The 18072-nt window shown below is 45.1% G+C and overlaps 1 protein-coding gene across 4 annotated transcripts in view; it reads right to left on the bottom strand.

Annotated features, from left to right (window-relative positions):
- Positions 1 to 2013: 2013 nt before the first annotated feature.
- Positions 2014 to 18072, bottom strand: part of LOC125302077 (AMP deaminase 2-like) — a 50543-nt gene continuing 34484 nt past the window's right edge. For 3 of the 4 annotated variants that reach the window (XM_048255043.1, XM_048255041.1, XM_048255044.1), the window contains exons 2-18: positions 17933 to 18060; positions 16913 to 17043; positions 16000 to 16068; positions 13594 to 13705; positions 12121 to 12307; positions 10926 to 11067; positions 10409 to 10498; positions 9143 to 9272; positions 7707 to 7901; positions 7121 to 7252; positions 6425 to 6588; positions 5832 to 5958; positions 5352 to 5515; positions 4955 to 5075; positions 4575 to 4748; positions 3947 to 4057; positions 2014 to 3638 (exon numbers count right to left, since the gene is read on the bottom strand). In XM_048255043.1, coding sequence (XP_048111000.1) covers positions 3381 to 3638; positions 3947 to 4057; positions 4575 to 4748; positions 4955 to 5075; positions 5352 to 5515; positions 5832 to 5958; positions 6425 to 6588; positions 7121 to 7252; positions 7707 to 7901; positions 9143 to 9272; positions 10409 to 10498; positions 10926 to 11067; positions 12121 to 12307; positions 13594 to 13705; positions 16000 to 16068; positions 16913 to 17043; positions 17933 to 18060 — 2435 coding nt within the window. In that variant the 3' untranslated portion in view covers positions 2014 to 3380. The remainder of the gene's footprint in view (positions 3639 to 3946; positions 4058 to 4574; positions 4749 to 4954; positions 5076 to 5351; positions 5516 to 5831; positions 5959 to 6424; positions 6589 to 7120; positions 7253 to 7706; positions 7902 to 9142; positions 9273 to 10408; positions 10499 to 10925; positions 11068 to 12120; positions 12308 to 13593; positions 13706 to 15999; positions 16069 to 16912; positions 17044 to 17932; positions 18061 to 18072) is intronic. The other variant, XM_048255042.1, reaches the window with a different exon arrangement.

Raw genomic sequence — 18072 nt, 5'->3', positions numbered from 1 at the left:
TCTCTAAATGTCCATCAGTGTTAAAGAAATCAGACATACAGTATTTGGAAACCGAGGTGAAGCATATTGCCATGCCAGATTCATATACATTGTTTCCACTGAGGCTAATGATCAAAGGGTGGATTGCTTGTTTTTTTTTAATGGAATTAGTGAGTTTCTCAAATCAGTACAAACAAATAGTACATCAAAAATAACAGTAAAAATAAACAAGTGACATAATTTGAAAAACAAATGTTAAATCTAATTGCTTATCAATAAACAAACAAAAAAAATCATCTGCAACAAATCAACGTTCACGTTTTTATTTTGCTGCTACCACTCACCACATGAATTAATAAATGGTCTGTATAAACTGCTTTTCTCTCTGTTATATAAAAAATACTTTTTATATTCAAGCAAAATCAGAGCTATCCACTTAAGTCTCTACCCATGACACCCTTTCACAGTGAGACTTCTGAGCACTGTGAGGACCAATTACATCGTCCTCATTCTGAGACACACAAGCGATGATGTGGACATGCGTCCTCACATGGAGGCACATCCGTGGGCATGTCCCCAGCGTTGGCATCCATGAGTTCCACGGGGAAGAGGACAGTCACACTCAAACGAGACCACCACAAGGACTTAGACGTACACACACCATCATCTCGAGTCCTAAACAGACAGGGGACCCATGTCCAGAGTCCTCAGAGTGAGCCAAGAGAGGTACGACCTCAAAGAACCAAAACGGGTTGGAGATGTGGAGGGCACTGACCTCTGCCCTAATTCATCCCCTGTCCAGAGTGAAGCTGGAGGAACATGAGGGTGATCCCAAATTAAAATCCAAAATAAAATGAAAACTGAAAGACCTTTGAGTGAAAGCTGGTGTCTTTGGGCGGTATGACTATCAAAGAAAGGGCTGGATGGGAAATAAAATCGATTGAGGGTGTTAATGACCTCGGAGATTAGAGTTGCCCCTCCAAGAAAACATAAGGATGGTTACCACCGGTTTGATCGTCATGGCACCCTGATCGCCATCATCCAAGATCATTCAAACATCCCCTTCATGTCACCAGACAGGATTTGAAGTCACTTCCTGTATTGGATCATCACATTTGACAGTACATTGTAAACAGTGTTTCTGTCCATTCACCTCCTCAAAAGTCCATAAGGAAACATCACAGACACATGCAAAATAAAAATAGATGGCCTGCTGACATGACAAAATAAACAATAAAATAACTATTTGGCCAGTGAGTAGATTCTCACTTTACTTATAACTGTGACTTCTTTCAGTCTGAGAGCACATCACATTCCTCATTCCACATTCCATACTTCAACTATCAATGACTGTGACCTCTCAAATCTCACTGAAGGCCTTTAAAAAAAGTAAATAACTAAAAATACAAAAAAAACTGAAAAGGCACACGGATTTCTTGGCTTAGTTGGTTGGTTGCTTTGAGAACATGCAGAGATGTCAGCACAGGTTGAACTCCCTCGCTAGGAAGAACTCAAGGCTCAGGGATACTGGGGCAACGAGAGGGGGGTGAGGGTGGGGGCATTGGGATGTCTGAGGTAATGATAGAAGGATACCCCCCCCCGGTTCAAACCGTGCCAGACTACGACATGCTTCACTTCACACATGCAAACTCTGCAAACTCAGACAGCAAAACTAGTCACTCGTTTTGCCATCTTGATTTATATACGTATATGTGCAAATGTGAAAGACTTCTCAGAATGGATATCCACTCTACCACACACTGGTCTACTGTACAGTACAAACTGTATATATTAAAGGGACACCAGGCAAGCCTGATGCTTTTTCTCTACGAAACTCCCCCTCGCTCGGTCTGAAGCTCTTTTCCTTTTCTTTGCATCTTGCGTCAAGGGTTTTCACTGCCTCTTCGCCGGCTCTGCCATTATACACACGTTTGCAACAATCTCTAGCGTTTTGTTAGCCTGCCTCTGTGCTGTAAACTGATACTGCTTTGGTCGGGTAGGATACACCGAACTTGCAAGTGGGATATTCTTCCTACAGGCAGTAGGGGCGGGCGAGAGAGCCTTCATTCGCCCCGTAATGAGTCATTTAACCATATACCGACTTACGAAGATGATTAATTAACACGAAAACGTTGCCTGGTGTCCCTTTAATATACAGATATTATGCCATGGCTCTATACACTAGAATAACATCCTTCTTGTGAGCTGCATATACCAGTATACATGTGTTGCTTCAAATAGATAGATTTAGTACGGAATATACAGGATGTTTCTTATTCTTACAATTAAAACTAAAACATTTTCTACAATGTTCACACTTTGGAATGTTTCTTCCAGACCATATATTTGGTCTTCATCTCTGTCCATCCTTAAAGTCTCGTGAGTACAGGGAACATGCAGTTTGAGACCTGTGAGCAGTGTCCCTGTGGTCCTCCTGAAGGGACAGTTTCACACTTTTGTGGAACTTTTGTCCATTTCTTTCTTAAACATGTCTGTTGTGTGACACAGAGTGTGTATGTGTGCGTGTTTGAGTGTGTTTAAATTCCTGCTTATGTGTGTCGAGTTAAAATGTGTGGGTGGATGGGTCATGTTGGGTTAGTCGTGTTTCTGTGTGCGTTGTATAAGGCAGCCGATATTGACTTTGCTGAATGATTCTACTTTATAGTTGCTACTGAACATGGAAGATGAAGGTAGTGTCAGTTTTCATAAGGCAGCATGACTAGGGGATAGGGACAGCTTGCAGCGCTTGGGGGCTAGTGATGAAAAAACAAAATGGTTGATCTGATTGGTCAAGACCTTTACATGCAGCCATCACATGACAGGAAAATTGGTCACTGCGGGTGGGTCTTCAAATCCAAATGACCAACAATAAGCATTTGTCCCCTAAGCATCTCGTTGATGTAGAAGCACACATGACAGAGAAATGGCATACTGAAGGACATTGATAACTTATACCATGTGATCATATGGTAAAAAATGCATCACAGTGAAGAGGCTATAATCGGAGAGATGAGGCAAGAGTCGCATACTAGTTTAAAAACAAAAGCATAAGGGGAAGCATCCAAATGCGGTATTGGGGAAAACACTGCTTAGGGGGCATACTGGTTACCAAATGGCAATCCACTAAAAACGAAAAATAGCCGTGATATAGCGGGGACCCTGCAGATTTTTTTTCTTTTTTTTCCCAATTCCTTGGCTTCATTTTTTGGGACTCAAGCAGCTAAGGGTGCAAGAGGAGACAGGAGACCGGTAATAAAGGTTACGTCTCCTCTTCCTCCTCCTCTTCCTCCTCCTCCTCCCCCCTTTGTGACTCATGCTGGAAACAGAGGAAGATGCAGAGAAAGAGAGAGAGAGAGAGAGAGAGAGAGAGGGAGGGAGGGACAGCGTTTTGGACCTGGCGATCAGTGCTTCTGCTGCGTGGTGATGGTCTGCTGCCGTTGCCCTGGGAATGAGGCCATGGAGAGCGTGTCCTCCTCTTCCGCCTCGTCCAGAAGATTGGACGCCTCTTGCGTGCGCACGGCGTGTGTGATGAGGTTCAGCTCCTCGTTCAGCGTCTCGTGTCGGTAGGCCACGCGGATGTCCGGCACGTTGGTACGGCGGATGTCGTTGCTCTCCGGGCCCTCATGGTTGTAGCCTGGCCCCAGCCAGTAGCTCTTAGTCTACATGAGGAGAGAGAGAGAGAGAGAGAGAGAGAGAGAGAGAGATAGAGAGAGAGAGAGAGAGAGAGAGAGAGAGAGAGATAAGTGGTTGTGAATGTGTCTGTTAACACGCCATTGGATTAACACTATGAATATGTTGAACATATTTAGCGAGAAGTGAATGTGTTAATAACAAGCAACTGCAGGAAATTATGGTTTCAATTACTTAGTATTTTCCATGCGATGTTTGTGAAGAGAGAAAAGAGGCAATAAAAAAAGATCAGTGGACATGACAATGCAGCAGAGATGGTCTGTGAGAGTTCACTCACTTTGTGGGAGAACCCGCTCATGAGGACACTGTTTCTGGACAGCTCACACATGTCGCAGGAGCTGAGCTTCCACACCTGGGTGGCAATGCTGTACTCCTCCATCAGGGGCTCCTGTGTGAAATGGACACACACACACACACACACACACACACACACACACACACACACACACACACACACACACAGACACAATAATGCACACACACAATAATGCACACACATAAACAAACTCTAATCTGAACAAGATGTATATTTATATTAAACAGGAAAGACTAAGGGCACCAATTTATTTATATAAGTGCACTCGGCTACTATGTGACAAAAAGGTCAAATACTCTGTCTCTGTTCGTCCATTCTATGTCATCTTTAAACAAATTCATGTACGGAGAAGTTCCTCACCTGTGCACTGACCCACCGGGGCTTGCATGTAGCGTGGTGCTCAGTTTTGCCCAGTTCATTAAATTAGCCTTAGTGTGTGTGTGTGTGTGTGTGTGTCGGTTATTAATGCATTGCATTGTGCATACCGTGTCAAGCAAATCAGAGCCCTAAATCTGTCACAGATAAAACATTAAGACATTAATTCAGCCGTATAATGGCAGAAATCAGGTTTGACTGGCGCCGTGCTGACCTTGGTGAAGTGGAACTGTAAGGGGTCATCTGTGGACAGAGAGACCATGAGTCCACGGGACAGATACTCGGGCAGGGGGTTGCGGTGGTAACTAAGGAACAGACTGTTGTTGCTAAGCGGTGACATAGCGATACCAATCTGGGCCAAGTAGTACAGGTACTGCAGCACTGGAGCCTGAGCAGGAATAAGCATGTGAGGATCAAACATCAGAACATTCAGTACTCCAACACATCATGAGAAATAGACAGTCATCATCATACAACATAAAAAAAGCATTATTCAGTAAGCTTCTTCTCACTAACACAGATGCTTGTGCATCTGTCAACACGCAACAATCATGTGTCTGTGTGTCAGAGTGATGACAGAGTCGTGTCTCTCACCTTCCTCAGCAGCAGTCCGTGGGAGATGTTCTGAGACAGCAAGAAACCCGACACCAGGTGGTGGATAGGCCCCGCCTCCCCACAATGCGGTCGCAACACAAGTGTGTGGAAGCCCCGCCTCCTGTAGAGTGATCAAGGTGGGTGTGTTTTTTAGCATACTTCTTGTCTATTCCAATATTTCTAATGTTAATATGATAATATGGCCGGTGATCTAGCATACTTTTCTTACTCTATAGTGGTATGACATGACATGACCAATACACAACCATATTATGTGTATGATACTAATAAAAACACCATTTTTCCTCACAAATATTTCTCATAGCTAAACCTATCAAGCTCTTCTTTCGTACTGAGAGGCAGGTGACCTGTGGGCGGTGTACTGCTGAAATCTTGCCTGCGCAGGTGGTTGAGCACGGTCATGTTGGCATACATGTAGTAGAGGTAGTAGGAGTAGGGTGGGTTGCTCTCCTCCGTCCAGTTGGCGGGCAGAGGACTGTCCAGGTTGAAGATGTGCTGCTCCGGCTTGGATTCGTCGTCCACACTGTCAAAGCCTACCACCTGCGGAGATGACACACACACACGTGCACACATACACACATACAAACACATTCACACACACACACACACCCATACACACACACAGACAAAAAACGTAAATGTTGTTACACATTAAGTGTATTCTGTATTGCTCTGATATTGCTCACTATACAGCTATTTCTTTCTATTACATTACGCCTAACTGAAATCAACTTATGAACTAATCATCAAATAATTCAAAATTCAAATTCAAAATAATTCATCAAATAATTCAAAGGGACCACCAAGCAGCAGGGGGCGCCCTTTCCCCCCATCATGCAGCTTTGCTGTCACTCACGTGCTGGAGGAAGAGGTGGAGTTCCGGGTGGCTGCGCGGATCCACAGTGACCTCAAATAGGGGCATGAAGATGTTCTCCAGCATCTCCTCGAAGTTGGCCAGCTGTTTCTTAGTGTGGTAAACGTCACTGTGAACACATACAAGAGAGGACTCAGTGTTGTTATGGTCACATTCACTCAAAACGTTCAGTAACAGTGGAGTTATTATATCTGTTTTAAAGTACAGTTAAATTTTTTGAGAGCAAAAAACAACAACATGTGAACACTGAAACCACCCATTGTAAACTAGTATCTCTCTACTTAACCGCATTTGTCAATTTTGAGTCTGATGACCCAAATAATACTCCCTCTGTTGAGAGCCTCTTCACAAAGTACCATCCCAGGTTCAGAACCACTAAGAAACTGAAAGCACCACTGAATAGCTAGTGTTGTTGAATGATGAATAGACTTTCAGTTTGAACGCCCAACATCCACAAGACCACATGAGCTCTATGTTCCTTAATCTGTACTGACTCTTTCTCCTCCTCCATTTGGAGAGCATCCCAACCACGCTGAAGTTCCGCCCGCCCTCGCCTGGCGGACAGGTGTACTCACAAGAGGCGTGGCACCTGGACGAGCCAGCGCACGTTGTCGGAGTAGACGGAGTGCTTGACGGCCCACTTGGCCAGCTTGTCCCACTCGTCGCGGCAGCGCCCATAGATGGACAGGCGCAGCTCCACGTTCTGGTACTTACTCTCCTCCAGGTCGGCCATCACCTCCTGAGGAGACAAACACACAACGCCAATCAGCCAGTGCCGTTAATATCTAGCAAATGCATGAAGCATGCAGCATTCTTACTATGAAATGAAAAATCATTTAGACATTTAGCACATTTTGATATATATGTAGTTGACATACATAAACAAACACATAAATTCAGTGTATCTATTATAACTATTTTCTTATTGCATAGCCTTGGGGTCTCCAAATATGGTGTGGTTTCTGGATCTTCAAATACTGTGTTGCTTAGGGACCTTAAATTACTGTATTCCCAAGGGATCTTGAAATAATTTACTGCCTAGAGATCCTCAACTAATGTATGCCCCTGGGATTTTCAATTACTGACTTTAATAGCCTAGCACCCTAAACACAGATAAACACCACAGTCAGCCTGATCCTGTGTCAGCATACATCAGCTGGCCTATTAGGAACTCAAGGGCTGGCAGATATGACCGCTGACATTTGGTCCAAGCAGACTCAAGCTAGAAGATGGGTGGGAAGGAACAGTTGAGCCTCATGTCTTTACAGTACCTTAATGATGTGGGCAAAGTACTTCCCCTCGATGTGGTTGTCTGTCTTGATGAAGATTTCACGCAGGATGGACTCTCCGATAGGGTTGTATTTGGCATTGAACTTGTCGAAGCGGTGGAACGTGTTACGGTCCTGTGGACATAGTGAGAATGACCGTTATACTCCACCTACATAGCTTCAACCAACCCTGACTTCTTTTAACACTTCAGCTAATAAAGGAAATGATCAGCTATGTTATGCCTCAGAGGTCTGACACACAGGAGAATTGATCCACTTAGTCACTAGATGCAGCTTAATTCATATGGGACTTGGCATAAATTCACTAGACTAATTGGATCAGAAGACCTGAAGTACTAATAACACTCTGTGATACAGATTTCATCAATTCTTTATTCTGAATCAAATTATCAATCTCAACCAGCAGGTTCTACAATTATATAGCTGATGGGGCCATTCTGAGAATCTCTGAAGTGGCTGTTCAGTGCTAACTCTCAACTAACTGAGCCGCCAAATTCCCCTACATTTACTCTATACTGAAACCAATATGGACATGAGATTGACCTTTGCCCCCTCTGCGCCTACTCACAGCATGCATGTCCAGGGTGTCGACACTGAGGTCAAAGGCTGTGAGGTTCATGGTTTCGAACACCTCCATGAGGGTCTGTCCGCGGCCACGCTCGATGTGCACGATCTCCCCGGGGTACTTCTTCATGGCCCGCTTGATGAAGCGCAGGAGGTGCTTCTGGTTCATGCAGGAGGATGCGTGGATGTGGGTGTCCACCTGAGGGAGCAATTGAGGGAGGGATGAAGATGGAGAAAGGGAGGGAGGGATGGAGAGAGGGATAAAGATAGTGAAAGGGAGGGATGGAGAGAGGGATGAAGATAGAGAAAGGGGGAGGGATGGAGGGAGGGATGAAGATGGAGAAAGGGAGGGATGGAGGGAGGGATGAAGATGGAAGATAGAGAAAGGGAGGGATGGATGAAGATAGAGAAAGGGAGGGATGGATGGATGGAGGGAGGGATGAAGATGGAGAAAGGGAGGGATGGAGGGAGGGATGAAGATGGAGAAAGGGAGGGAGGGATGGAGAGAGGGATAAAGATAGTGAAAGGGAGGGATGGATGTAGATAGAGAAAGGGAGGGATGGATGGATGGAGGGATGAAGATGGAGAAAGGGAGGGATGGAGGGATGGAGGGAGGGATGAAGATGGAGAAAGGGAGGGAGGGATGGATGGAGGGAGGGATGAAGATAGAGAAAGGGAGGGATGAAGATGGTGAAAGGGAAAGATGAAGATAGAGAGGAAGGGAGGTAAGGAGAGATGAAGATGAGAGGGATGAAGAAAGGGAGGAAGGGAAGGATGGAAGGATGAAGATGGAGGGAGGGATGAAGAGGCAGAGAGGAAAAAGACAGCAGCCAGAAGCAGGGAGGCAAGGAGATGGTTAGGGGGAAATGAAATGATGACAAGGGGGAGGAAAAGAACAGATGGAAAGAGAGAATTATGGAAGCTCGATGTTAGACAGTGAGCATAGAGGGCAACAATAACTTAACTAAACAATATAGGCCTCACAATAGGCCTCTAGTACTTAAAAACTCCTTGGGCTTTACAACCCATCAAAGAGAGACACAGGAGTAAAGAAACTGGCTTGAAACAGCTAGACCCTGCTATGTCTCGTAATGAACCTGGCCTGAAACAGCTAGACCCTGCTATGTCTCGTAATGAACCTGGCCTGAAACAGCTAGACCCTGCTATGTCTCGTAATGAACCTGGCCTGAAACAGCTAGACCCTGCTATGTCTCGTAATGAACCTGGCCTGAAACAGCTAGACCCTGCCATATCTCGTAATGAACCTGGCCTGAAACAGCTAGACCCTGCCATATCTCGTAATGAACCTGGCCTGAAACAGCTAGACCCTGCCATATCTCGTAATGAACCTGGCCTGAAACAGCTAGACCCTGCCATGTCTCCAAATCTCATCAGAGAGCCAGTGTGGTGATGCTGAGCTGATGTTTTAATGTGCTCCACCTTGCGGATGTTGTAGAAGTCCCGGTGGGGGACCTGCTTCTGGGCGGCCAGCTCCTTCATCTCGTTCAGCAGGATGTGCATCTGGAACTTTGAACTCAGGTACTGCAGGCGCCGGTAGCAAAAGGACTTCCTGTAAAGGACCAGGATGACGGCAGGAAGCCAACACTTAACTCTCTGATGTAACAGATTATCAAATCTCCTAATGTTCCCGAGGATTACTGAATGCATTTCACTCATTTCTCAGAGTGAAATCCATGGTTACCCTCATGCATCAAAAAACATGTGAATCCTGTTACCTCTTCATTAATTTGTAAAATTCGTAAAGTACTCTGTGTGGGTAAATCCTATTGTCTTTTTACATCAACTACATCAGTGTATCAAACCAAATTGGAAAAGACTGGAAAAGAAGATGTCCATGCTGACTACAACAAAGTCTTCAGTAATTGTATCAGAAATTCTCTGTGGTGGAGCTTCTTTTGTTACCCTAATGTGTCTTGTAGCTTGGTTTTACAGTCACTGAGCTGACATTTTCAATTCTTATTTAGCCTAGGAAGCTGCGTACAGCAAATAACAGGAGATATTTCCCTCTGTAGCAATGCCTTGGCCTTGCCTAGTCTATGAGCAGGGGCCGGTTTCACAAAAATAGACTTTATCTATGTCTTAGATATAGTAGATAGTCAGACTTCATCTAAACTAAACTGTTGCACAAAGCAGTTTACCGGTAGTTCTTCACTAGCTCATAAGCATGACCATCTGAGTAATCACATCTAACAAACTGGGGCATTGATCACTAATATTTAATCAGTTTAGCTTTCTTATGTAGTTGATTATTTCAAATGGCGTAAAATGTGTGGTGTATGACACCCTAAACCTACTCTCATCAGTCTCTGAAATTATCGCCATTCATTTTTTCGTTGATTAGTTCCCTGCCAAAATGGCGGCATAAACAAATGACGTAACCGATAGAACTTAACTACTGGAACTGAGTCGGTAGTAACTGACAGATACTATGTTACCTTGGTAACATTTAGTAACAAAGACCTAAGTTAGCCTGGGGGTAAGGCGTCTAATTATTTTAGTCTAAAATAAGTCAGTCTTTACTTTTATTATTTCATTAGACTAGTATTTGGGCAAAAATAAAGTAATGCACACACAGTCTCAACATTTCATTTCCCCATCTTGAAAATGAAACCATGAGTGAGACCATGCCCACCAATGTCTACTTGTTGACCATGCGTTCTGGCAGCAAGCGCGAGATGGACTCACACAGGGCCATTGATGATGAGGGCCATCATCATGTTCATGTCTGCGATGTACTCCTTCAGGTCGGTGTATGGCAGGTCCAGCTCAGTGCTCCTGTGTGTGGAGAGGGAGTGATATCTGTACTCTATGCTTTCAACACACTTTACAGTCAACAGAACCTACAGAGCACACTGGCTCAACATGCACACATGCATATCCAGTGCATGAATGGATGCACGTGGGATACTTACCGACACAGACACACACACACACACACACACATACATTCTTTAAAAGTATGCACGCATACAGCATGCATACACAACACACACACACACACACACACACACAAACACACATGTGCACACACATGCACACATACATGTACACACACACACACACACATGCATGTACACACACACACACACACACACACACACACACAACCATATGACTGTACTGATTCTTTAAAATTATACACAGATATATGCATATGCACACACACACACACACACACACACACACAACTGATGTCTCTTACTTGTCCATGTTGTTCTTCTTGGTGTAGACATGGATGATTCCGTTCACCATCTTACAGCCGTAGCCCATGTCTGAGGGCATGTTCTTGGGGTCCTGGCCTTCATAAGGGTGCGTCAAAGAGACAGGGGGATGCACTGGGGCATCTGACATTACCAAAACACAGAGGGAAGGGAAGACAGAAAGGAACATTTGAACAGAGAAAAAAAGAAAAGAATAACAAGAGAAATGATAGAGAGAAACGATATATAAATAAATACAGGGTAGATGTAGCCACTGTGTAAACCAACTTCCTCTGGAACAGCACAGTCCACAGGATTCATTTAGGTATCAGCCATTAAGGAATCATTAACATCAATGAGGCTGGACACCTACAGTAGACACTGTGAAATGGGATTATTATTTTTTATCCCTGGTGGAGACAACATTTACCCCCACCCATATCAAGTTACTTCTTATAAGTAAAGCGCTGCAGTGTGAGAACAGTCTAGTGTAAATAATAATCTAACACCAGAAATGAACCGTCACTGTCAGCGCTCGTGCTGCTGACACAGTGGCTGCGCGATGACTGGTTCTATTGGCCTTGATCTTGCACGCCGTTTCAGAATGCAGACCGTGTAACCAAGCATAATGGCTTCATTCAGCAGAAAAGCTAGCTGGACAAATAAAAGAAAACTAAAATGATTCAGTGCAGCATATTGGCATATTTCAAACTCTCAAAATCTGCAAAGAATGCAACTGGGCTGTTGGTGGCCTAGGGTGGAGGACAACTCCACGAAGAGGAGAACAAACAGGTTGTCCTAAGCAACTTACATTGTATTTATATCAGAGACCAAACAAAACAAGCCAGAGAGGTAGCTCGTCCCTCACTTCAGAGCTCTCCCAGAAACTCCACACAGTATTTTGTCATTTGGGAGACAAGACTGCCCCCACTTTGTTTGTTTCCAGTCCCAGAGGCAGCACTGTGTAAGTTACTTTTACATTTAGATGTATTAATTTATCCAAAGTGACGTCTTATACTGCAGTTGAAGTACTGGAGTATTTCAGGGTTTCAGCAGCCTAGCGCCAATGGCTCAAGCAGTGATAATTACAAAACGTTTCAAAAGCATCCCCGTCTCAGATTTTTTATTTTTTTTTAAATGGCACCCTGGTTCTAGCTGCGCTGGATCAGGCCCTGGGTGGTCCGAGTGTGGCCTCACCTGCGTCCACGGGGGTCTCTGGGATCTCCTCGTAGACGCGCAGCTCCATGGGCTTCTCCCCCAGCTCCTGCAGCGCCCGCGCTGTGGTCTTACAGAAGCTCTGCATGGACAGGGCCATGTACTTCTCCCGGATGAACAGCGCCTTCACCACACACTTGGCTGCGTCCACCAGGTCTGTAAAGGGAACCTTTGGGGGCAGGGGAGAGATGGAGATGAAGAGAAAGAGAGGCAGAAAAGGGGCAGAAGGGTTCAAAGAATGGGAACGAGAGAGAGACAGAAAGTGGGGCAAAGGTAGAGAGAGAGAGAAAGATGGAGGGAGAGAAAGAGAGAGAGAGTGTTGTTGTTCGTAAATTGCATTCATCTCTGGAGACATCTGAGTGGGAATTTGATTAGGGTAAAGGTGGGAACAATTTGATGGTTAACAGAGCTTGACATTTCTAAACCAATCTAGGCCTTTTTATCGGGTTGGTCAAATTGAGGGCAATCACTGAATCATAAAACCGGCATGGTGTTTATCACAATGGAGTCATTATGGCCCTTTCACATTTGAAATGATCTCTTCAAATTGTCCGGTCATCGTATGGGCTAAAGTCTCATCATGTGAGATCAGACTCTGATAATTCCAAACTGGTGTGTGAACATGATTTACCCAAGCCATTTCCTGACCTGGGCTACATGTGTGAAAGGATAGCTCTGTGCAATCTCTAGACTGTGTCCACAGTTCATTTTCAAAAGGGACTACACAACTTAATAATCATAGATGCTGTAACAATCTACAACTGACATCAACAGGCTGTCCTCAGGTATACTGGGTGCTCTTGTAACACCTGGCCCTGTGTGGCTGGAATGGTGAACATTAGTATATGGAGGAAACTCTAACTTAAACTCCTAAGCATTTACAACACCTCCATTCTCATTTATTTTTAAACCACGGCGACATGGTGGCTACAAAACAGTGAATACCACCTATCCATTTGCTGAGTGCTGAGTGCTCAGGCATTGACCCCATGACTCCTGTGATGCGGGCATCTGCCGTGCCCTGCGAGTTAAGCTTAATGAGTGCTAGCGCGAAAGCAGCAGTGCCCTGAGAAGGAGCTAATAAAACTATCTCTTGGCCCATGTAGCGCCACGCGATGCCCATTTAAGGTCATTCTCTGGCCCCAGGAATCCAAGGGAGAAAAAAGGAGAGCTTACAAGAGAACGAGAGAGAATGAGAGAGAGAGAGAGAGAGAGAGAGAGAGCTCTGACCGGAGCATCACATGATGTCACTGAAATAGCACTCTACCACAATAAATACATCAAGTGTCAAGAGCTATCTGACCACAAAGATAACGCCTAAAAGAGGACGAGAGGATTTTTAACTTATTAATTTAGGCACTGTCCTGCTAAATAGAACCTGAATAAGGCTTAAAAATACAGCTGGGGTCTGAAGGCCATCGTCCCTGTGAGGAGTTAGCCGTGCTAGCGTCTCACCCCGCACTTCTCCTCTCCCGATATGGAGACGCGCTGGTACTCGCGCTCCACCCCCACGTCACGCTTCTTGAGACAGTGGTCCACGTCCACCATGCTCTGCTCCTTCAGGAACCTGGAGCGCAGAAGGAGGAGGAGGAGCAACGTTAGCTAGGTGGTCAGGGGGGGGAAGGAGAAAGAGGGAAAAGGGAGGGGAGGAGGGCAGTGAGGTGGGATGGGAAGACAGACAAAAAGACAGGAAGAGACTTTGAGGGGAGAGAGAGGCAATGAGCAGACAAGAGGGTAGGTAACCAAGTCAGCGATGAATAGATGGATAGATAGTTTGGCTTACTCAGTCACAACTAGTGCTGCGTCATGTGGATAGCCCAGCATGAGCTGGGGCTCTGGTGGCCATCCCTGATAATGAGGACAGAAGACACTTCTGGAAAATATAATTACCCCCTCCATATCCACCCTCGTCTGAGTAAAGATCAGAGGATCAAAAGGCTTAGCTACATCGTGTGTGTGTGTGTGTGTGTGCGAGTGCCGGCGGGATACACTGAGGTGTGATGACTCGGAGAGTTCTAGATGCCAATTAGTCCAACTAAAGGTTGCTGGGAAGCGGGGCAGTGTGGGGGAGAGATTGGTGTTGGATGGCCTTTCTGTACAGCCGCTACTTCAAAGTGTGTGTGTGTAAAAGGTCTGCTCCTGTCTCCGGTCATCAAACACAATGGGCTGTATTTTGGGCACCAGCGCATGGCGTAAAGTTCGTTTTCCACCCGCGCAAAGTTTAATTCGGTATTTTGCACGTTTATTTTTTAAACATTGCGCCCAGGGGTGTGGCAATTAACAACCTAGGGAGGGGCCTGGGGCGTTGTCTAAAAATCGCTATCGTACACCACCTAAACCTGGTCAGAAGTCAATGGCGAGTTGTTCATCTGCTATTTTAAGAGCGCATGTCAACAGTCATATTGGCAGGTGCACGCACCATCCTTCTATCATTCATGAACGCACACCAGCGCACGCCCATGCAAAGCATTAGAATTTGCACGATTACAATGGGAAACATAATTAGAATAAAGACATTACGAAATACTGTACATCTCATGATGAATAGTTATTCACCATCATTTGCAAATTGGTAATGACGGGTTAAAAGTGATTAAGGGAGAGGCGAGACACACCATGGAGCACAGCTGAAGACGACTGTCACGAGATATAAGCAACTCCTCTGCAGGATAAATGTTGTTTTATTCAGTCATTTGAGCAATATTAGGGTAAGTTTTGCTTTTTCCAGCCTATGTTTTCGATGGTAACCCATTGTCAGTTAATAGTGAAAGTAACTGCATATAACTGTCTTGTCGTTGACTGACTCCTTGGTGAAGTTAGTTTCACTTTGCCAATGAGTTCAAATAATAGACGGTTGCAAATGCGTCAAGGCTATGCTAGGTTTTAGTAAAGCATGGTTTAACAATGACTATTCCATACGGTCTCGCAAGCAGCCTCCTTCAAATGCGCCGTTGAATGCCAAAATACCGATGCATTTATTTGACATATCGCGCTTTGCGCCGTTAAAGGGAATGACAGATGTCATTCTCATTGGTTTAAAATGATGTTACGCCCCAAACACACCCATATGACTGATTAAAAAACCTTGGAACATCTTGTTGTGCCATGCGCTCCACGTTTGATAACGAAACCCCTCCCAATGTGAACTGGACATCCTACTAAATTTGAATAGACTTTTGACGAGTGACGATGCACTTTAGAATGTCATGATAGGGCCCGATGCCCCACACTTCCCCAGGCCCAGACAGGATCGCTAAGGGGCTGTTGTCAGCTGGACCGATACCACACGAGGAAGAGGGAGAGACCCACCAACTGTCACAACCACATGGCACCTCAATGAGAAAGAAGGGGCTCAGTCAGACATGAGGTATGATTACAGGGAGGGCTGACTCTGAGAAGGCATCAGTGATGAAGATGAAAAGTCAAGACATGAAGAGATAGAATGAAGTCTGTGGATTAATGTTTGAGAGAACAGTATCAAGAGTGAAGAGAGAGAGAGAGAGAGAGAGCTAGAGAGAGAGAAGGAATTAAGAGAAAAAGGAAGCAAGTATGTGAATGAGACAATGTATATAACAGTTTCTCTTCATCTTTCAGCTGTTTATCATGCAATCTATGAGAGCAAAGGAGGTGAAAAATAAAGAGCGAGAGAGACAGAGAGAGAGAGAGCGAGAGATACAGAGAAAGAGAGAGACAGAGAGAGAGAGAGAGAGAGAGAGAGAGAGAGAGAGAGACAGAGAGAGAGAGAGAGAGAGAGAGAGAGAGACAGAGAAAGAGAGAGACAGAGAGAGACAGAGAGAGACAGAGAGAGACAGAGAGAGAGAGAGAGAGGAGGCAGGGCATGTGGGAGAGCAGCTCACTCACTCCAGGTCAGCAGCGCTGTCAATTTTCATGAAGTCCTGTTTGGCACGTACCAAGATCTCTGGCTCAAGCCTGGAGCAGAGGTGATGAGGCGGGCAAAGCCAGGGACACACATGCACACACACACACACACACACACACACACACATACAAAATCAAGGGGAGGTGAGTTATGGTGAAGAGCCAAAGACAAAAAGGCAACAAGAAAACACACGATCAGAACACCACTGTGCTGCTTCCTGATTGGTCACATGATGTTGCCGGTTCACACTGACCAGACCCCTAAAGCTGAACAGAGCAAACAAACAGTGACATGGTGAAAATGCCCCCTTTTGCACAGACTCAACAGTGATTCCCACACACAACTCTGAGCTCTCTGTTGACTAGCCAATGTTTTAGTACACACGCTAAACTAAGCATTAGCACACAAGTGACTTTTAGTCATGCAACATGATAGTAATTAGTACATAAGCAGACTATCAGTAATTTCTGCTATTTGATGGGTTAATATTAGTACATACTGTTTAGTGCAAGCACATGCAGTTGTGAGAGGATTATCATAAGTATCAATTGTTAGCGACATCAGTGTAAGCCAAGGTTAGCCTGTTAGTCTTGATACTAGTTAGCATGCAAGAGGCTAACAGGTGATTAGCTGTGGTTGTCAGGGAATAGGGGCGAGACAGGAGAATGTCAAGCTTTCAGAGATGGACAGAGGCACAAGACAGAGAGAGAGAGGGAGAGAGAGAAGGAGGGAAAGACAGAGAGGGTGGGAGTGATAGAGAGAGGGAGGAGAAAGAGAAACAGAGTATAGAAGAGAGAGAAGAAGAGACGTATGGGCACAGGCAGGGGTATTGCTGGAGGTGTGTGTGTGTGTGTATGTGTGTGTGTGTGTGTCTCTCTCAGGCAGGCAGCTCACTTGACATCCTGGCTGATCTGCCGCTCCAGGCGGTGTCGTTTCTCCTCTAGCTGCTCGATGGGGCTGTCCTCGGGGAACTCATATGGAGCGCTGCGCATCTCACTGTCCGCCAGGCTGCGCGAGAACAGCTCCTGTGGACAGGACACACACACACACACGCACACACGCACACACGCACACACACACACACAAGACATGACAAACAAGCACACATATACAGTACATGCATACACATTATGATTGTACTGCATTGGATGTACAATTTCTATTGTATAGTATCGGAACGTCACATATTACCAACCGTCCCGTATGTCCAGCCTCTTACGTGTATGTGTCACTTAATATTCATTTCTATACAAACCAAGACGGCGGATTCCTAAAGAAACGCACCCACATCATACGTGTATCTAAATTAGCTATGTACCAAAAAATGACATTTTATCGTGACTCGAAGAGCTTTAAACATTGTTGTAAGGCTGCGTACAAATCCGCTGTAAGGCTGTACAAATCCGCTTGGAGTTCCAGTGGAATTTTGAATTGCGACGAGAATTCTCAGGCTAACTGTTGATGTGCCATGAGAAGGTTGGGAATATGCACTCACCAGCCCAGCACTTAACTCAGAGCATGGTAAACAAAATCGGATATTTCAGGCAGTAAAAGCCCCGGTAAGAACCAAACTACATTTTGTTCAAATCTACACACCTATGGCTACTGAAAAATGTAAGGTTCATTTATCAAATGTTATTTTGAAGTATTAAAAAACATTGTTGTTTTAGAATTTTCGAACGAAATGGTTGGTAATTAGTACGTTTACGATATATGGAAAAATACTGATGAGGAGATGTACACAAACAAACAAACCAACAAAAAGCGAATGGACACAAACATGAACCTGCACACTTATAGTGATATCCATGATAACCATGCTTACAGAAATCAACTATGTGCATGTGAACTCACACTGAGACACACACACACACACACACACACACAGTGTAGATCAGAGCTAGGCATTCTCACCTCGGCAATCTCTTTGTATTTGCCGTCCATGGAGGTACGCAGGTCAGGGAAGTGCTTGAGAGTCACGGGGGTGCCCGGCAGAGAGCGCTGGGATGTCAGGGGCTTGGGGCCAGACGCACCACGGAGATCTACACACACAC

This window comes from Alosa alosa, chromosome 10 (assembly GCF_017589495.1).
Source record: "Alosa alosa isolate M-15738 ecotype Scorff River chromosome 10, AALO_Geno_1.1, whole genome shotgun sequence".
Classification (NCBI taxonomy): domain Eukaryota; kingdom Metazoa; phylum Chordata; class Actinopteri; order Clupeiformes; family Clupeidae; genus Alosa; species Alosa alosa.
The sequence above is the reverse complement of the archived record's forward strand: the minus strand, read 5'-3'. Positions and strand labels throughout refer to the sequence as shown.